The sequence below is a fragment of the Thalia democratica genome, chromosome 2 (genome assembly GCF_965202585.1).
Source record: "Thalia democratica chromosome 2, ktThaDemo2.hap1.1, whole genome shotgun sequence".
NCBI classification, from domain to species: Eukaryota; Metazoa; Chordata; class Thaliacea; order Salpida; family Salpidae; genus Thalia; species Thalia democratica.
In genome coordinates this window covers 26,875,100-26,894,169 of record NC_139166.1, presented here as the reverse complement: position 1 = coordinate 26,894,169, position 19,070 = coordinate 26,875,100, and the positions used below count along the sequence as shown (strand labels likewise).

The 19,070-nt window shown below is 25.2% G+C and overlaps 1 protein-coding gene across 1 annotated transcript; it reads right to left on the bottom strand.

The window, feature by feature from the left end:
- Positions 1-5,861: 5,861 nt before the first annotated feature.
- On the bottom strand, positions 5,862-7,088 carry LOC145830261 (ER membrane protein complex subunit 3-like). The gene is made up of 2 exons (XM_082938207.1): positions 6,744-7,088; positions 5,862-6,641 (listed from the first exon to the last, which is right to left on the bottom strand). The coding sequence occupies exons 1-2, from the start codon at positions 7,050-7,052 to the stop codon at positions 6,177-6,179; spliced, it is 774 nt and encodes a 257-aa protein (XP_082794333.1). The 5' UTR covers positions 7,053-7,088; the 3' UTR covers positions 5,862-6,176.
- Positions 7,089-19,070: the final 11,982 nt, after the last annotated feature.

The following is a 19,070-nucleotide window of genomic DNA, read 5'->3' as shown; positions in this document are numbered from 1 at the left end:
TATATATCACAGTTTCACTATGGAAGTGTGCTTGCTATAGATCATCAATACTTAAATGCTTACAAAATCTGCTTGTTCAAGTAGGGTACTTGTTCAATATGTTAATAGAAAATTTTTGCAGTTTGATACTTTACTAATTTATACCAGATGAAGGTATTAGACATAAAATTAAATATTTTTGTGAATTTCTAGGAAAATTTTGGAATTTTTTTCTGACTTAAAAGGACTTTTAATTAATTTTTACCATTTGAAAACAAGGAATTTTGTCAATTTAAACTGACAAAATCTAATTTTTTTTTAATTTTGTCAAACTTCCTGACTTTTTTTCAAAACCCCCAATTTTTTCCTGACTTTTGTCAATTTTTTTTATTTTTCCTGACTTTTCCTGGTTTCCTGACCGAGTGGCAACCCTGTAATTGGATAATTTTTACTAATAAGGATAAATCTCAAAACCTAATTAAAATTTTATATATCCTATAAAAACTGACTTACAGTTCATACTTTAAGATTTAATCCAAGAGCTATTGTTAATTTTATTAAGAAATGTTAGATTACTTTAAATGTTTTCACAATATAAAAACTTATAGATGATTACTTCAATATAGTAGTATATATATTAGTAGTATTATAATATATATATATATATATATAAAAATAACATTGGCTTCTATACAAAAGCTTTAAGTACAAACCAGAAGCTAGCTTTTATAGAATTAAAAAATCTTATTTAACTTTTGAGATATTTTAATTTTTGTAAAAAGTTTCCAATACAAACATATTGACAACAAATCTATCTTCTGCTTCATTTTTTGAGAGAGATACCTTAAACTTTCAGAAATTGTTCCTTTTATAGTTTACAAGACTTTGAATGTTGCGATTTTAAAAATAAAAACTTTAGAAGAAAAGAAACAAAAAAAAAAGGTGGTTTTTTTTATTTTTTTTTTCTCTAAATTAAAAAAAAATTCCTACATTCAATGTTTTTGAAATTTAATAATGGACTTTCAGTGAAAATTTGAAGAAAATTGGTTAAAAAATTAAGAAGGTAGTTTAAAAAAAATAGTCTGTTTTGGCGTTTTTGGTTTGCACCTTTCATTACGAACCTATTGTGGTCACCAACTTTGATTGCTTATATCTAAAAAATACTTTGAATTTTTTCAAATGGTTAAAAATGTCTGATAGCTCAGATAAAACTCTATAAAATAAGATCAACTTGTAAAAATCAAGGTGGACTCCCTCCCCTATGCCCTTCATTAACTCAAAAATATTTACATTGATGTTAGCTTTCGAAAAGTATCTGGTAATTAAGACAAATATATTTTTAACAAGACCAACTTATGTAAATCATAAATCAAGTAAGACCCTATATGGATGTGATTAGTATTTAATTTTATAAACAATATATTTTAACAACGGATGTGAAATAATTTTTTATCTATTTAAAAAACTTAAATATTAATAAGAAATTGTTTAAAATTCAAGGATTTTCCATGATTTTTTTACAAAAAAAATGTATATTATGGTAATAAAAACAATAAAATTATTTAATTTAACAACTTATACAGGGTTTGTCCGAAAAATGGTTAAATTATCCTAACATTTCTCAATTTATACCTGTTAAGAATGACATTTTACTAAAATGGGTAATGTTGTCCTTTAGAGGTTATTTTAGTTATAAGCAAGTGTTAATTAGTAAGGTTGAAAAAAATTAATACTAGTTCACTAGTAATGGGCCAATATCTAGAAAATAAGGGAAATTTTCTAAATTTCTGTCAGGGGGCGTTTATAAAAATGAGTTTGGAAAACCCTGCTCTAACCTTTGCTGGTGGGGCCAAATTGGTATTGTAAACAGATCAAACGACATTACCTTATAAACAAGTTGTAGTTACCTAGCGTATTCATATATACCTTTGTAGTACATTTTTTTATTTCTAACTACTTAAAAATATATTGCTCTTGAAACTACCATAAAAGTTTAAGTATTTGAAACTTGAGTTGTTGTGCAATTGATACAGAAATATTTAAAATATTGCTTTTAGAGTGATAGCCCACGTATTCTTTATTTTTTAAATAACTTTAACTACATCAACACTGATACAATATTTTATGACACTTGTTTATTGCTAATAAATATACTCAGCTCTTTGCAAATAACTATTTTGACTTCTAAAATTGAAGGTTTGTTTAGAATTAAATTCACATCTCAATATAGTCTACTCAGCACAAAATAAAAAATAATTCTCAATTTTCATTAAAATTTCAGAAACTTTCAAGCATTTGTACTGACAACTACAACTATCGACTTAATTATTATGGTTATTTACTCTATTTATTTTGATTTTTTAACTTAAACAAACAATAAGCTCAATTACTATTTTTGTTACTATTTTTATTTTCTTTTTGCACTTTAAAGTATTATAAAACATTAAATCAAACCCATCAAAGTTTAATAATTTAATTTCATTTAGTCCTTTGTCTTTGATTTTATTTCATTTCATTTATTTTATTTCATTTAGTTTTTGTGAGTTTAAACTGGAGATACTAATAAGATTTACTATTTGAAAAACTTTTCAAATTTTCAAAGACTGGCATTTTAAAACAAAGTTTACTTTAAAACTTGATTTATAATTACGTCATAATATACTTTTTTTAAACTTTTTATATGCAAGAAAATTTTGAATTAATTCAGTTCTAATTGCTTACTGAAGAAGAATTTGAAAGTACTTTAGGCAATATAACGAATACATATAAATTTGTATATTTATTTAAAACGAAAACAAATAAAAGAAAGGCAACATTAGCATTCTGGCAACTCTAGCTGACAGCATTATTCAATTATTTAACTAATAGACTCAGTTAAAATACTATGATTTAATATCATTTTTACTATTGGAATTACATAACAAATCTATAAGTTAAATAGCTAAAAAAAAGTTTAATACTAAAATAATTATAGTTTCTTAGCATTAAAAAGTTAATTGCTTATCATGTAGTTTAGTATAAAAATATCTAGAACATGTTTTCAATTTATAATTCAAAAATCATAACTAATTACTATTTATATTAAAAGCACTTAGATGTTTTAAACAAAAAAATCACTTATACTTCTTAAGCTCTTAACATTTAACTAGAGTAAATAAAAACTACTAGACTAGATTATTTGAAAAAGGGTTCACAACTATTCAAATTTGGGCAATTATCCTTTAAAAAATGTTTAAGGGTCACTACTCAAAATGTTACATATATTAAGTAAAATAAAAAGCGGTTGTAGGTCTAGTTATGACCTACAAACCTTTTTTTTTGTAAAACTTGAAACACTTTTTTTTTTGATATGAACAATATTAGTTTAAAAATATAATAATTTTTAATCATTTCTAAAATTTTCTAATTTTTTTTTGCCATAATAATCTTATTAATTAGAGCTAGAAATTATTTTTCAATTTTTTTATAAAATATATATTACTTTTTGAGTTGTGGCCCTTTTAACATGGTTTTGAGAATTTGAATTGTGATGTAAGTCAAACGAAACTAATTTCAAAAGACTTTTTGTAACATATATATATATAAATTTTATTTATAGTTTAATTAACTTTGTAAATTATGCTATATAATATTAAAAAAATCTTATTAAAAGGCCTACTATTTATTAAAAAAACATTATTCAAGTATATTTAGGTTTTTGAAATAAATTTTCTGATTTCATCTTATTGCTTCCTGTGGTTTTTTATTAAATATTGAGTCTCTACATAATTTGATAAAATTTCTTATGGTTGTGAGAACCATGCAATCAATATCTAAAATATTCTATTATTATATAAAAAAATCTTTATAATTGCAGCCTGAATCACACCAAGAAAGTGGATCCGTTTTAAGCTAATATACTTTTAAGCACAAAAACAATTGATGATAGAAGATTAATAAATCCTTTAGACCAAATACTTATGAGTTTTATCACAGTTTGTCTTGAACAACTCTTAATATTTTGAACTGCTGATATTAGAGTAATGCTTTTTAAGCTTAGATATCATTCAAAACTACAAGCCAATATTTCTAAAAATCAATTACGTGCTGATACTTAAATAATCTGAGAAAATTGCAACAGTCAAATTATGAAACAGCTTCTTTATAGATAGAGTTCAAAAAATTAACTTGAAACTACTAACACAGGGACACACTAGAAATAATTATAGGTTTTAAGAAAAATATTTATTTTAACTACTAGAAGTAAACTAATATACTGTTTTAGTTTATCTAGTTCAAGGTTTCCCAAAGTGGGTCAAGTTGGCCCCTTGGAGGCCATTACAGAAGTTTAGAAAGCTTTGAGCAGCAAAGGGGCCACAGGGGGCCATGAGGTAATAATTCGAAACTTACACTTAATATCCTGAAGTTGATGATGAAAAGCAAAAAAAAAAAACGTCTTAGGCGTTTTAAATGGTAGTTTGGAAAGTTATACTATATGTTATGAAAAAATTTAGGAAATTTAGGGGGCCACAAGCCGTAAAAGAGGGAGTCATAAAACCATAATTTAAAACTCATACTAGATATTCTAGAGTTGATGATGAATAGCAAAAAAAAAGGGTTTTTAATGGCAGTTTTTTGAGAAATTTGTTTGAGGGGGCCATAGTTTTTTTTAAGTTCTTTAAAGGGGCCTTTTGAAAATAAGTTTGGGAAACCCTGATTTAGTTGCTTCGTGTTCAAAAATTTCTCACAATTAAATTTGCTCAAATTAAATTATTAATTAAGCTGTATTAAATATTCACCTTTAAGGTTGAATTTAACATTAGTATTTATTCACACTAATTCTTCAAAAAAAGCAAGTGGACACAAACTATTATAAATAACTTTGTTTTTAAAAGTTATTTTTTTTCCTTAAACTGTACTTTAGTATAAAGTGTTTTAAAACTTTCACAATTAAAAAATTAAGTTAATGAAAAAGCTTAATTTTAGTAGTATTATATACAACATTCTGATGTCTAAATTTAAAAGTTCATGTAGTAGTTATTATTTTTAAAAAAATTTGGAAAATAAAAACTAAAAATAACTCACCTACCCCAAACATTTAGTTCATTAAACAGGGTTGCCAAATGTTTTTGGCAAACTTTCTCCAGGTTTTCAAAAATTCTTCCAGTTTTTAAAATTACACTTTTCAGGGTCTAACTTTAATCAAAAACTAAGTTTAAGGTAAAAACAACAATGGTCAAATGAACTTTAGGTGGAATGAAATTAAGGTCAAAATTTCTCAAATTACAAGTTTTTTTTAGCCTAATTGTCAAATTCCAGGTTTTTTCACAATTCCAGGTTTTTTGGTAACCCTGATTAAAGTAAACAAAAAACAAAACAACTTAAAAAACATGTTTTGACTACACCACCTGTATCATTGAGCTATTTTTTAAAACTCATTCTTCTTAAACCACCAAAACCAATTACAGTAAAAAAAAAGTTTTTGTAGAAACTGACTAAGAAATTTCAAACTGATTATGTGATTCAAATATACCGGAAACTTCTTTTTCAATGATCTAGTTGGTGTGGGAAATTAAACGGTTTTTTAATATTCAAGTTTTAAGTTTATTTGATGGCAGAGCAAAGCCCAGGCTTCAAATATTAAGACTTTAACTACAACCTTTCTTTGATCCAATGTTATTGTAATCTGCGTTTTTGTATTTAAAATATCTAAATAATATTTATTTGTAAATAAGTATACAAAAACTAGGTTTTTCTAAGAACTTCAGGAACAAGTAAATCTAAACATTATTTCAAATATCAATATAGTTAGTTTTAACCTTTAGAATAATAACAAACTTTTTTTTTAAACAAAAAATTAAATAAATTGTATAAAGTAGTATAGATATTAAAAAACTTCAAGCTAATTAAAAAATACTAAAAACTATGTATTTACAGTTTTTAAAGCCTTAACTATTTACATAAATTAAATTGAAGTTCAGAAAAAATCAGTAAAAGTGCATGCTTTATATTTAAGTAAATTGTAAATAAACTTTTTAAGTCAAAATCATACTACTAGCAGTTTATATAAGATAAGTTAAGTATTTTACTAACACAAATTAAGAATGTAAAAATGGTTTTAAAAAATATAGGACCTTATTTTGAAAGTGTTCAACAAGTAAAATTGTTACCACATAAATTTCAACCTCAGTTCAAAATAAATAGATATGATTTAATAACTATCCCATCTTGACTTTCTCAGTCACATACTTATCTTCAGGCAGTGCATGTGTAGAAACAACAATGTCTTCAACATGCTGCATCGAGTCTGTGTGTTCTGCCATTTGAAGTGCTTCCCATTCACTCTTGAAATTACCTTGGATGTTTTGCTTGATCATGTTTGAGCTTCCACTGAACTGGTCTTGCATAGCTTTAGTTTGGTCAGCAGCGTTATTCTGCCCTAATATGAGAGAGTACAACGACCTCAATCCAAACACATTCAAAAAGTACCACGAAGCTGAAGACACCCATGATGCATCCAATGACTCAAGCTCAATGCCTCTCTGAAGCATGGTTTTGAACCTGATTGTGAGTGGAAAAGGAACTTTTACAACAACAAATCCGCTGAAAGCCCAGTTGATCCATCCACCAATTACCAACATAGGAAAGACGTTGAGAAGATTTCCTTTTAGCATGTCTCCCATCTGGGTTGGGTCAGACATTGGGTTTTTTTGAGGTGATGCAGTCTCTTTGCCTTTTGTAATTATTCCCATTTTTTCAAAGCCTTCATTAGTCTCAGATAAAACTTCATCTTCATTCCTATTATTTCTTTCTTCTTTTCGTTCCTTTTTACTTAGGCCTCCATCCCCATTGAGCAAATATTCTTTTCTAAGAAGGAAAGATTGTACTGGAATGTACTTTCCGTTTTCTCTCAACAACCTGGATCTCATGAGAGCTTGCCCTTGTTGGATTTCTTCTAGCGTGTTTTTTTTGTCTGATGCCATGAGTAGCAATAAGTAGTGCCTAATGATTCCAAACAGAAAAGTAATCAGAACAATTGGTATAACCACCCAAGTTCTGATGCTTGAATCAAGCAGTAGTTCAATGTCTGACATGCTGTATATATTCTTTGATATTTAACTAAATATACTTTTTCTAAAAACATGTTAAGAGTTTTTATCAAGGTTGAGCATGTTATATATATTTCTTAATAAAAACTAAAAGCTTAGTAATGGTAAACAATAACAGTTCAATATTTCAAAAACTAAAATAAAAGTTATTAAAATACTTTGAGCAAATCAACAAGGTTTCCAAAAGTTTCTGATTTTTTTACAGATTTTCTAATTTCCTTCCAGGTTTTAAAAGTAAATTTTTTTTTTGAATTTTTAGTATAAAATCAAATTCTAGATAAAAAACTGTCTTGATTTGTATAAATGTATTGAAGTATGCTGTAATGCTACTTTAAATGTGTTTCACAATAAATAAATTTTCAAATGATATGATTTTTTTTGTGCAGAAAATCAAAACAGTTTCCAAAAGTTTTTGACTTTTTACAGATTTTCTAATTTTCTTCCAGGTTTTAAAAGTACAATTTTTTTTTGAATTTTTAGTATAAAATTAATTTCTAGGTAAAAAACTGTCTTGATTTGTATTAATGTATTGAAGTATGCTGTAATGCTACTTTAAATGTGTTTCACAATAAATAAATTTTCAAATGATATGATTTTTTTTTATATATGATATATTTTTTGTAACTAATCAATGTTTTATCATTTTATATGTATTAAAAATTCCAGTTTTATCAGGATTTAAGGTTTTTTGACAACCCTGAATTAAACCTAAACTAAAGTTTGATGTTGAATACTCTCAGTAAAAAATACATTATACTGTTAAAAAAAAGAGTAAATTCACCATTTTATAATGTAAAAATATTAGTTAAAGTATATGCAATAAGCAGGAAAAAATCATATTTTTAGTTTCATAATTTATGAACATATTATAAACTTATGTTTGTGTTATGTTATTATAAAAAAAACTTATGACTTCTATATTTTAATCTAAGTTATCAAGGCAATATGACTTGATAACTAGTTAAAAACATATTTTCAAAGTTGAAAATATCCAAACTAACCTTAGTTTTGCAAAAAAAAATGCAAACAAGCCCAAGTCAACCTGAGTTTTTAAACATTTTTTTCAATTTAAACTTTTATAAGTTTGTCTGAGTTTTTCTAAAACATTAAACTATATTAAATGGCCTTAATGTAGAAAAAATTGTGCTTACATAGAAACCTAATGTAAACATGACTTTCCTTTTTGATCTATTGTGCACCAATTTTTAAGAGTCAAAGAACTACTGACTTTTGCTACTGTTTATCTGGTTACATGACAACTTAAATTCCAATAATTCAAATTCTTAAAAAAATATTTAAAAGACTACAATCTCAATAAATTTGATAAAAATAAAAATGTATATGTACTAATATCTACAAGCCACTTTTTTTTTTGCAAAATCTTCAACATTTTTCAAAAATTTTTTAAATTACTAAAATTAACTATGTTTTTTACTGAATTTAAGTCATATCTCAAAAAAATTTAATTTTTTCAAAAACTAAAAAATAGCTTGTAGATATTAGTATGAACTTCATATGTGTTTTATATTTTTGACAAATATACATTACTTATTTATTTGTGGCCGTTTCAATTTTTTTTTAAGAATTTGAATTGTCCAAATTTGAATAGTCGTGCATCCGTTCATCTACATTAGGGAGGGCAGTACATGAGCTGCTAAGCAGAAACATCTAATCCACAATGTATTTTTTAGCTTAAAATATTTTTGATGCAGAACAAATAAAATTAAGCCTTTGTATAACAAACACATTATTCAATGTATCCTAATTAGATTTTTAGTTCACAGTAGTGCTTATTAACATAATTCAGCTTCTAAAATTTTTTTATAAAACTATAAATGACTTTTTCTGGTAAACTTAGTCAGTTGACTACAAAAGTTGCATAGGCTTAAATGCTTAATTAACATTTTCCATTAGTTTTAATTGCAGTTTTTTAGTTGAAATTGCTGAACTTTATTCTTTATATTTTGAAGTTTAGTTTTATAGAAGAAAAGTTTATTTTAACTATTTTTTGTAGCATTTTGTACAGTTTATGTTTTAGTTGTAAATGTAAAATATGCGACCCCAACCACCCATTTTTTTAACTTATACTAAAAACAGGGTTGCCAAATGTTTTTTTGCAAATTTTCTCCAGGTTTTCAAAATTTCCTCCAATTTTTAAAAATACTCATTTTTGGGTCTACTTTTAGTTTAAAGTTAAGTTTAAGGTAAGAAACTGTGTAAAACAGTATAAAAAACATTGAAAGAATAATCCAAAGCTACTTTAAGTGTGTTTTTTAATAAAAAAAAGTTTGATGACAAAAAAAATCATCTATATGATAAATTTTTTGAGTCAAATTGAAATTTTACTACTTGACTTGTTAAAATTGTTAAAAATTCAATGTTTTTCCAGATTTTTTAGCCTAAATAGTCAAATTCCAGTTTTTTTGGCAACACTGTAAATATTTTAAGGCTTGAATAAAGAACAAAAAAAAGGTTTAGGTACATCTAAAATGAATTTAGGAAATAACATTTGATATGTTAGTCCTGTTATGTATACTAAAAACTAAAACTAGACTTACAGCCTGCAAACAATATTATTTTTATAACTTTGCTCAAAACAACAAAATTCATGTGTCTGCTAATTGCTAGTTTAATTTATATAATAACTGTTATTGAAAAAAAGAATAAAAACTATCTGTTACAAAAGTTTTAATCCAACTGCAGGAGCAGCATGCTATAGATCAATATGGTAGGTTAAGACAACATTGTCCTTCTGCTTTTTTTAAATGTTATTGGTATAGATGAGTTTAACATAGTTCTAAAACAAAAAATACATGGCTTAAGAAATTATTCACAAGCTCAAAATTTTGTACTGTAATATATTTTTTATCGAACTAAAAAGCAACTAACATTTGAGATCTAATAAGTTTTGTAAAAAAAAATAAAATTCAAACATAATATATTGGAATTTTTCTTTGTTATTTTTATGATGTTTTGAAATTCATGCACTCCCATTTTTAACAAATTCACCTTGATTTTTTGAAAATGCTTATCTTAATATTACAAACAATTTATAGGAAGCAGAAAAGAATATATATATATATAATTATATAAACAATATTTAATACCAAAAACCTTTTTATTGTATATTTTTAGATATAAATATTATCAAGTTATTCAAAAATATAGTTTCCACAAGTTGTTTATAATTTATTAAATGTAATATTAAAAAGTTTTAGAAACAATTAGAGACTAATTTTTAGTAACATACATGATTTTTGCCTTTTTAGTTTGCAAATTCTACAAGGAGTCTATTAAAATGTTTTACTTTGATTTCTTATATCTCAAAAGTCACTGTAGATTTTTAAAAACATTTAAAAAATATTTTTTTATGGCAAAAAATTTTTGATTTTTATTTTAAAACAGAAATTTCAAAATACTGCAAGCAACACTTCCCAAAAATTTAACCTATAATAAATAAATGTAGAAGTAATTTTAGTAAAATTAAAACAAGTTTTCAAGATAACTGACAATCAAAAAAATTACTGTCCATAGGATAGTATCTGAAATATCTGACATATTGACTACATCTAAAGAGATAATTGAAATTTTTATGTTCTTTTAAAGCTGACAAGTAGTTCATACCTTTAGCTTTCAGTTAAAGCCAATGTTTTTTTATAAAAAATAGTTTGAACCTTCCCCTAATTTTTATGTTGTTTTATTTCTAAAAGTGTTTTAAATACCATTCACTTTCTTCTGATGATAATTGTGCTTGAAAACCAGATACATTTTTTAACAAAAATGCATTTGAGTCTTAGTTTGCTTAAATGTAGTATTAAGGGCATAGGGCGTTAAACATTTTTTTACAATTAGATCTTATTTTATAGCCGGTCAAAGTCAGAGGCAACAACAGGTTCCTTATGGGAGGCGCAAATTAAAACGGCAAAGTTAGACTATTTCACTAAAAATCTATCTTTTTTAACGTTTTTGAGATAAATTTCAGGATATGATTCTTATATATTTAGAAAATTCTGTCGGAAAGAATTAAAAAAAAAAAGAATGGTATTTGACCGGCTATATCTCAAAAACTATTTAGATTTTTTAAATCTATAAAAAGCATTTTGTAGCTTAGTAAAAACTATATAAAATAAGATCAAATTGTGAAAAAAGTGTTTTACCCTCCCCCCCCCTATACCCATAATAATTATTACATGTTTAGTGCATGAAATAACAAAACTAAAGTAAGTAATTTTTTTGAACTTTAAATTCTAAAACATAATTAACAATGAGTAATAGATATTTCTTTTGGTTATTTTAATTTTATATTTTGGTTTTAGAGTTTCAAAGTTTTTAAGCATAACTGTGAAGTAGAAAAAATAAGAACAACATTTATTAAATTAAAAGCAAATACTCCTATATAAATTTTGTAAAATTAGTCAGACATTTAGTATTTAAATATATAAAATACAGACATATTTTCATCTTTATTAAAATATTAAATATTTTATTTAAATTAAGTTTGCAAATTTTATAAGTTATACATGCAAAATTATTAGTTGGACAGTTATTTCATGTAAATGTTATTCATAATTTTTGTAAATCTTTTAACAAATCTGCTTAATCTTTGAAACTTTATCTTAAATAAAAAGAAAGAATATAAATGGGCAATGTGTTTATTCTCTTTATCTAACATATTTAAAAATTTACAATGTTTTAAAATTAATTATTTTACTTTGGCTAACTTACACTAAACTGCAAAAACACTGCACATTTACTTGTAAAAACTTGTATGCTTATATTGTTTACCTTTAATAATTAAATTCTCACTTTTCAATTCTTTTTAATTACAGTCTTTTCCAGTAAAAATGGCCACCCTGCTAGAAAATTATGGTGTCATATCATTTTCCAAGCCTTTACAATGTAAAAAAATATAAAGATTAAAACTTAAAATTTTGTGAAAAATTTGAGGCTCTAATCATTAGGCAAGTACTACTAACTATGAATCAACTGATGTGCGCAAACTAGAAAAACCAAAAATTATTTAAGTTTATACCAAAAATATAACACAGTAAATACAAAAGGGATGCCATTTTTTAAGTTGAAAATATGGCCAGGTGACCAAAAAATAGCCTATAAACAGGTTGTTTGAAAATGTGATCTAAATAGTCTTAAATTTAGTAATTCATAAAATATAACCAAAATAAAACAGCATACCTAGAAATAAACAATGAACAAAGTTAATGATAAGGTTTTAGTCTTGTGAATGTTTACTGAATGAAAAGCCACTAATGGTTTTTGTTTTGAACGGGGTTGCCACTTGTTTTTTCAAAAATTTCTTTCCGGTTTTTAAAAGTACACATTTTAGGTATATTTTTAGTTTAAAGATAAGTTTATGGTAAGAAACTGTGTAAAATTGTATAAAAAAATTGAAAAGATAATATAAAGCTACTTTTAAAATGTTTAAAAAAAAATTCGTTGACAATGACAAGATTTTTTTATTTATATGATAGATTTTTTGAGTCAAATATTAATTTTACTACTGAAGATGTGAAAATTGTTAAAATTCCAGGTTTTTCCAGGTTTTTTTCAAAATTTTTCAAAATCGAGTTTTTCCAGGTATTTTTTGACTAAGTTTTTAAATTCCAGGTTTTCAGGTAAAGTGGTAACCCTGTTTGAATTAGAAATACATGTTTTTACTTACTTTTTATTATTATGTTTTGACCACTGGGTTTTGGTTCAAATCAGGGTGTTTCCAAAGCTATCATTTGGTTGAACCCCTGTATCATCAGGAAATTATTTTTGGATATTAGCTGTAAATAATTAAAAGAGACAGTGAATTTATTACATACATGATAATCCTTAGAACTTCAAGTAATGAATATTTTTCAAGAGGAGATAGTAACTGTAAGTACTAATCTTTTTTTCACTAAAAAAACATGCATACAAAGTAGTAGTTGTTTTTTTACTTGAGTTAGTTGTATTAGAAGGAAAATGGCATATGTACGCAAAATTGTAGCCTAAAAAAATCCTAGTACTAGACAATTAGACATCTAATAAACAGATGTTTTGGACAGCTTCAATTGAGTTTTTAACCATTATTTTGTTTAATCATTTTAATTTAGAGCTTATTAATGGTTAAACTTAATGTTTAACTTACAGCTGGAAATATAGATAAGTTTTATTCTGGGGAATTTTTGTAAACCTTAGCTTTGTATTATATGACCTCTGTAAAATTTTAATATTTTAATTAAACATAACCCTGCTGATATCTCCACAAATGGTTAGTTTGATTTTTAGATGTTTATTATAGGTGAGAAAAGCATTAATTTAAAAAATAGTTAAACATTGTTTTATGAACAACTTTATGAAACTTAATAGATAGATGAGGTTGGTCCGGTGCAGTGACCTTTTGCAAGTAACGGGCCAGATTTACTAGAAAATGTCTTTTGTGTATCAATTTTTTAACTAAGCTAAAAAAATAACAAATAACTAATGTATTAGTCAGAGTAATTTTATAAAAGCATTGCAGTTTACACACATAAACTTGAAGCATATTCTAAAATGTTTATTGAAAAAATTTCAAACCTTGTTGTTTTACAGATAACGTTTTAATGCTAGTATTCAGTCGTGGCCCGTGGGTCAAAACTTTCTGCAGCCTGAACTTTGCTAAAGCCTCTTAAAGAGTCAAACATGCGAACCACAGTTGATTCGTTTAAACTTTGAAAGTTTTTTTTTTTACTAACTTTAATTATAAAAATAATTATCGACTTAATTACATACTTATTATTTTTGCTTGTTTATGTGGTTTAAACTAAAAAGCTTTTTTTTCGTGTGGGTTTCGACTGTTGATTATCAAATTTTGACCTTCTAACAGGGACTGGCAAGCTGCGCCCCGTTGTTAAAATGTGATCCTAAAAGCCAAAATATAGGGCCCAGGTACTTTTAAATTAAAAAATTCTTTTTTAATTTGTAAAGGAATTTCTCGATGCTAAAACTTGCAATTAAGCATTTAGTTTAGTATATTTAGATTATTATTACAATAATTCAAAAAAACCTGCGTCCTGCAAAAATTTTATTTTATGACTTTCGGCCCGCAAGCAACTTTTTGAAAGAAAATTTGCCCGCGACATATCAAGTTAAATGACATCATGTATAAAGGTCAGTGCCCAGAGTGTTACAAAAAAAAAACTTTAAAGCTGTGCGCAATTAGCTGTCTTTAAACACTAATTATGTACTCTGACCTAGACTCTACAGCAGGGTTTCGCAAAGTGAGTCATTTTATAAATTAGGGAGGCCATAAGCTGCAAAGGGTAGGCCGTGAGTAGTGAAGGGATATAGGGGGCTTTGAGGCTAAAATTTTAAACTTACAATAGATTTTCTTCAGTTGATAATGACGATCAAGGGTGGTTTTTTTTAATCTTGTCGATGGGAGCCATTGCTATAGACCTTTAATTTTCTACAAAGGGAGCTTTAAGAAAAAAAAAATTGAGAAACTCTGCTCTAAAGTAACTATGAAGGCTTCGGTTATAACACTTGTATTTTTTCATCAAGATCGACAAAAATCCAAAAGAATAATAGACTCATGAGTCATAACTAACAAAATGAATAAATGAGCCCAAATTAAACACCTTTTAACTTAAATAAAACTTTATATTGGCCTATCTTGTTGAAAAAAAAAAGTAGTTTTAGGCAAAGTATTTTTTAGAAAATTAATAAAAATAACAGCAATTGTCTTTTTTTATTTGATATTAGATACAAGAAGTGCCACTTTAAATTTTACTTAGTAATTTTTATAATCGGACTATTACGTTGAAAAAGACCATAAATTGAAGCTTTATATTTGTTGTTTTAAATTTAAAAAAAATTGATATGACTCAGAACTTTTAACAATAAAAAAGAGTTAATTATCTTATGATAAATATAATAGTTAAAAGTATAAATTACAGTATACAACTTTCTTAAAATTATTAAGTATACAAAAAATTTAAGCTAGCTTTTTACATTTTTTAAACTAAATCAAAAATTACAAAGCCTAAACAAAACTTATTTATTGTTGTTAAAATACAAAGTTACAGTTTTAAGTTAGAAAAATTAATAAATTACAAACATATGTGAGATACCAATGAGGTTTTGTTTATTAATTCATAATAATTTAGAATAACCGCAATATTTTGACTTAAAACTCTTTTATAGTAAATTAATGGTAAAAGTAGTAAACATTTTTTTATAAATAAAACAAACTCGTGATCAAACTTTAAGACTTACTTATTAGTTCTAAATTAACTGACCTATTTTAATAAATTAATAGACCTATTTTATTATTTTTTTATAAATGTCGATAAACATTTCATATACTACTATTCTACTATTGTTCGTAAAAAAACTATTAATATGCTGCACCGGCGCTAAATTTTTTACTGCGCTTATTAGTTATTTCAAAAACTTTACAAAGTAAAACCTATTTTTCTACCTATGAAATATTGATATAAAAATTATATACATTTTAGATTAGTAGAATTATTTTAAAACTCCTTTTATTTTATTAAATACAAAATTTATTGTTATTTAAGAAAATTTCAAGCAATAAAATAATCGATACAATAATTTTTTTTGAGATTAAAGAACAACTTAAAAGAAACAGTTAATTTTTTAATATTTTCGATAATATGCTAAAAATTTAAGTGGTTTTTTTTTCTTCTAAACACTAAATTGGCAAAACTTAAATTTCCTTCTGCTTACAATAAGGTAAGTTGTAAAAAAAGATGAATTCTGAATAAGACTTAAATACAAATATTCACAAAAATTACATTAAAAGCACTGTTAAAACCTCAATGCAACATTTTCTTTACTTTCGTAAAAAATGAATTAAAACATTTCTTCATTCTTTTAAACTTTTTGCTTCTTCTAAATCTTGAATACTTTTTTTTTTCTTTTGGATTCTTTTATTTCGTCTACAGATCAAAACGAAAACCATTAATGTTGCAGCAGTTAGTAAAACAAATGATAGTAGAGAAACCAAGTAAAATGTAGTTGCTGCAAAAAATTTTATAGGAAGAACACATTAAAAGTGTATTAAGTTTCTGAAGAGAAAAAAATCCTTTTAATTGTTATATATAACTTATTTTTACTAAGATTATATAAAACAACTTTGGTAAACATTTTTGTTACAATTTATTTTTGTAGATAGTTACAAAAAGCTTTAACAGAAAGTTTCACAAAACAGATAAAACTTTTTTCCGCTGATTAAACACTCCTTAAAACTTTGTTTGTTCTTTTAAAATTAATTGATAATTCTTTATACTTCAACATAGAAGTTTTTTTATAATAAATGTTTTTATTTGTCATCTTTTAACAAGTATGATGATGTATGTTTCTAAATTACATTGAACAGCCAAAAAGTTTTAAATTTTGAAGTTGAAACCCGCATCCGACCCAGGTACACCAAAGAATATTACAAAAAAAATTTGGTTGAACAAACTCGAAAGCATTTTTATTTTTGTTAGCTTTTATAAGTTTCTTTATACTGTACTAAACATTGAAAATACTTTATGTGAAAAACAGTTAATTTTTACAAAAAGTAAGCAGTAAAGTAGTGCGTAATTGAAAGTTTTTTCAAATGCTGTGTACAAAGGCTTTAAGCTTTAGAAAAATGTAATTTTATAATTAAGATGTCGACAGGTCTAAAAAAAAACATGATTAAAAGTTATATTTTGCTGTTTTATTAACCAATTAAGAGGGTAGATAAGCCATGGAGGTAACAATATAAATTGAAAAAATTATTTAAAAGTACAAAAAATGCTATGTTAATCTAATCAAAACAAAGTTTTGCTTGCGGCTTTCAGACAGCAGTTTTTCAACCCGGATATTAGCAATAATAATAAAAGTCTGTTTTTTATACTACTATTCTGTTTGACTGCTTTAAGCATGATGATTAATATATTTAAATAGAATATTAATTTGCTATACTTGGCTTTAAAAATAAAGAAAACTATTGTAATTAAAAACTTATTAGTAATGTTTCAAACAAATCCAAAAAAAATCATAAAATAGTAAGAACGGTCTTGTTAATGTAATAATTTTAGTCTTTTTTTTTTTAGAAGTCGTAAGGCTGTAAAAGAGTTTTTAATGTTTTATTTTCAAACAAAGCTTTAACCGTTTGTTATTTAAATTATGTTCAACTGAAATTTATTGATATAATACTTCTTAGGAGTTCCTTTGAAAATAAAGCTTTAACAAAAGAAAATTTAAGGGGAAGTATTAGATTAAAATGTTAGAATCTGTTCTATCTATAATATAAGTGAAACTTTAACAATTTAAAGTTAAATGTAAAGAATTTAAAAGTTTTTTTTTTAAATTTTGTAAATGAAGCTTATTTTTAAAAGAATAAAAGTATTTATTAAGAGTTACATAGACATAATTATCCATTGTTTGTATTTAATTTAACTAACTTTTTTCACAGTAAAAACCACTGACAAGCCATATACATTTGCAAGTATTTTCAAAACAGCTACTATAGGGAGAATTGCATAAGTTGTCATTATTGCAACTTCCTATAATAAATTTGTCTTCTTTTGTTTCATTCGCGTACTAAAATAAAATTTAGTACTATTCTTCAATTTAAAATAAATAAAATTACGTTAAATCTTAGGATTATCACTTGTTTACTTTAATAACTGTTGACATGATACGCAGTAAAAAGTTATATATTTTCAATACACGTAGCTAACAGTTTCGATATTTTCAATGTTTTTTCGTATGACTTTTTGATAAGCAGAACTAATTGCGTCGCTAAGCAACATTTCAGTGATTGAACCTACTATGAAGCCCCCAGCTCCTTTCACAACCATGAACATTTCTTTTCTAAATAATATAAACCAGTTTAAATTTTTGAAGAAAATGGTAAAATTAAAAAGAAAAATAGCAAACTTTTTTTTGTTTTGTTGAGTTTTGCACAAAGCTGGAGCAAGTGTGCATTTGTTTTTATTAGGACTAAAACTTGGAGTTTTTTTAGCATTCTGTAAAGGACCACTTGTTTTCGAGTTTGAAATATGGCTTACAGGTTTTTTTGGTAATTTTGCTTTAATATTCTTTATTAGTCCTTTTCTTTTTGAACTTGAAATATTGCTTACAGGTTTTTTTGGTAAAACTTTTTTAATATTCTGTAACAATCCTTTTGTTTTTGACTTTGACAAATGGCTTGTGGGTAATTTTGGTAACCTTATTTTCAGCTTGCCCGCTTGTACAGTCAACAAGAAGACAAAGTACAATACTAAGATGCTCGATAACTTCATTGATCTATAAATATTATTGATAGATTAAAAAACAATGTGAAATTTTCGTTTTGTTTTATATAAAATTACAAAAGAAAAGTACTGACTTGTTTATATATTTCTTTTAATTAGTTAGATTATAGCTATAAGTATATAAAAACAGTAGCAATAAAGGCTTTTAAGCTTGCTTAAACATTCATCTAATTGTTATTGTCAGTCGTTTTTTAGTTTGATAGAACAGAAATATTTTTAAACATCATCTTGTAGTTTTAAGTACAACATAAAGATTTGAAAAAAAAAATTAAATACCTCACCTGAATGTTTCTTCTTGTACAGTCGTAATAACTTTTAAAAGCTTTAAAACCTGTATTTATATATTTACATCTAATTTGAATATTGCAGTAGCATTCTGCAACTTGGTTTGCAAAATTGAAAAGAACTTAAGTTTGTTCCTGTAATTTAAAACTAGCTTTCACACATTATTAAGTTTCTTTTTTGTTCAAGTGTTCCATTTTATGCTTTATAAAAAAAACAAAAAATGGGAGTTTTTGAGGTGTTAACTCTATGACCTAATTCGTTTTAAAACTAAATTTTAAAAGGAACTAGGTATTTTATAGATTTATATAATCAAAACTGAAAAGTTATGAAGACTATCTTATTTTTGCTTTTAAACAAACTTTAATTCTTAAATTGAAGTTTATAGAGTTTTTATACTTTTAGTTTGACTTGAATTATCCTATATCTAAATGTTCTA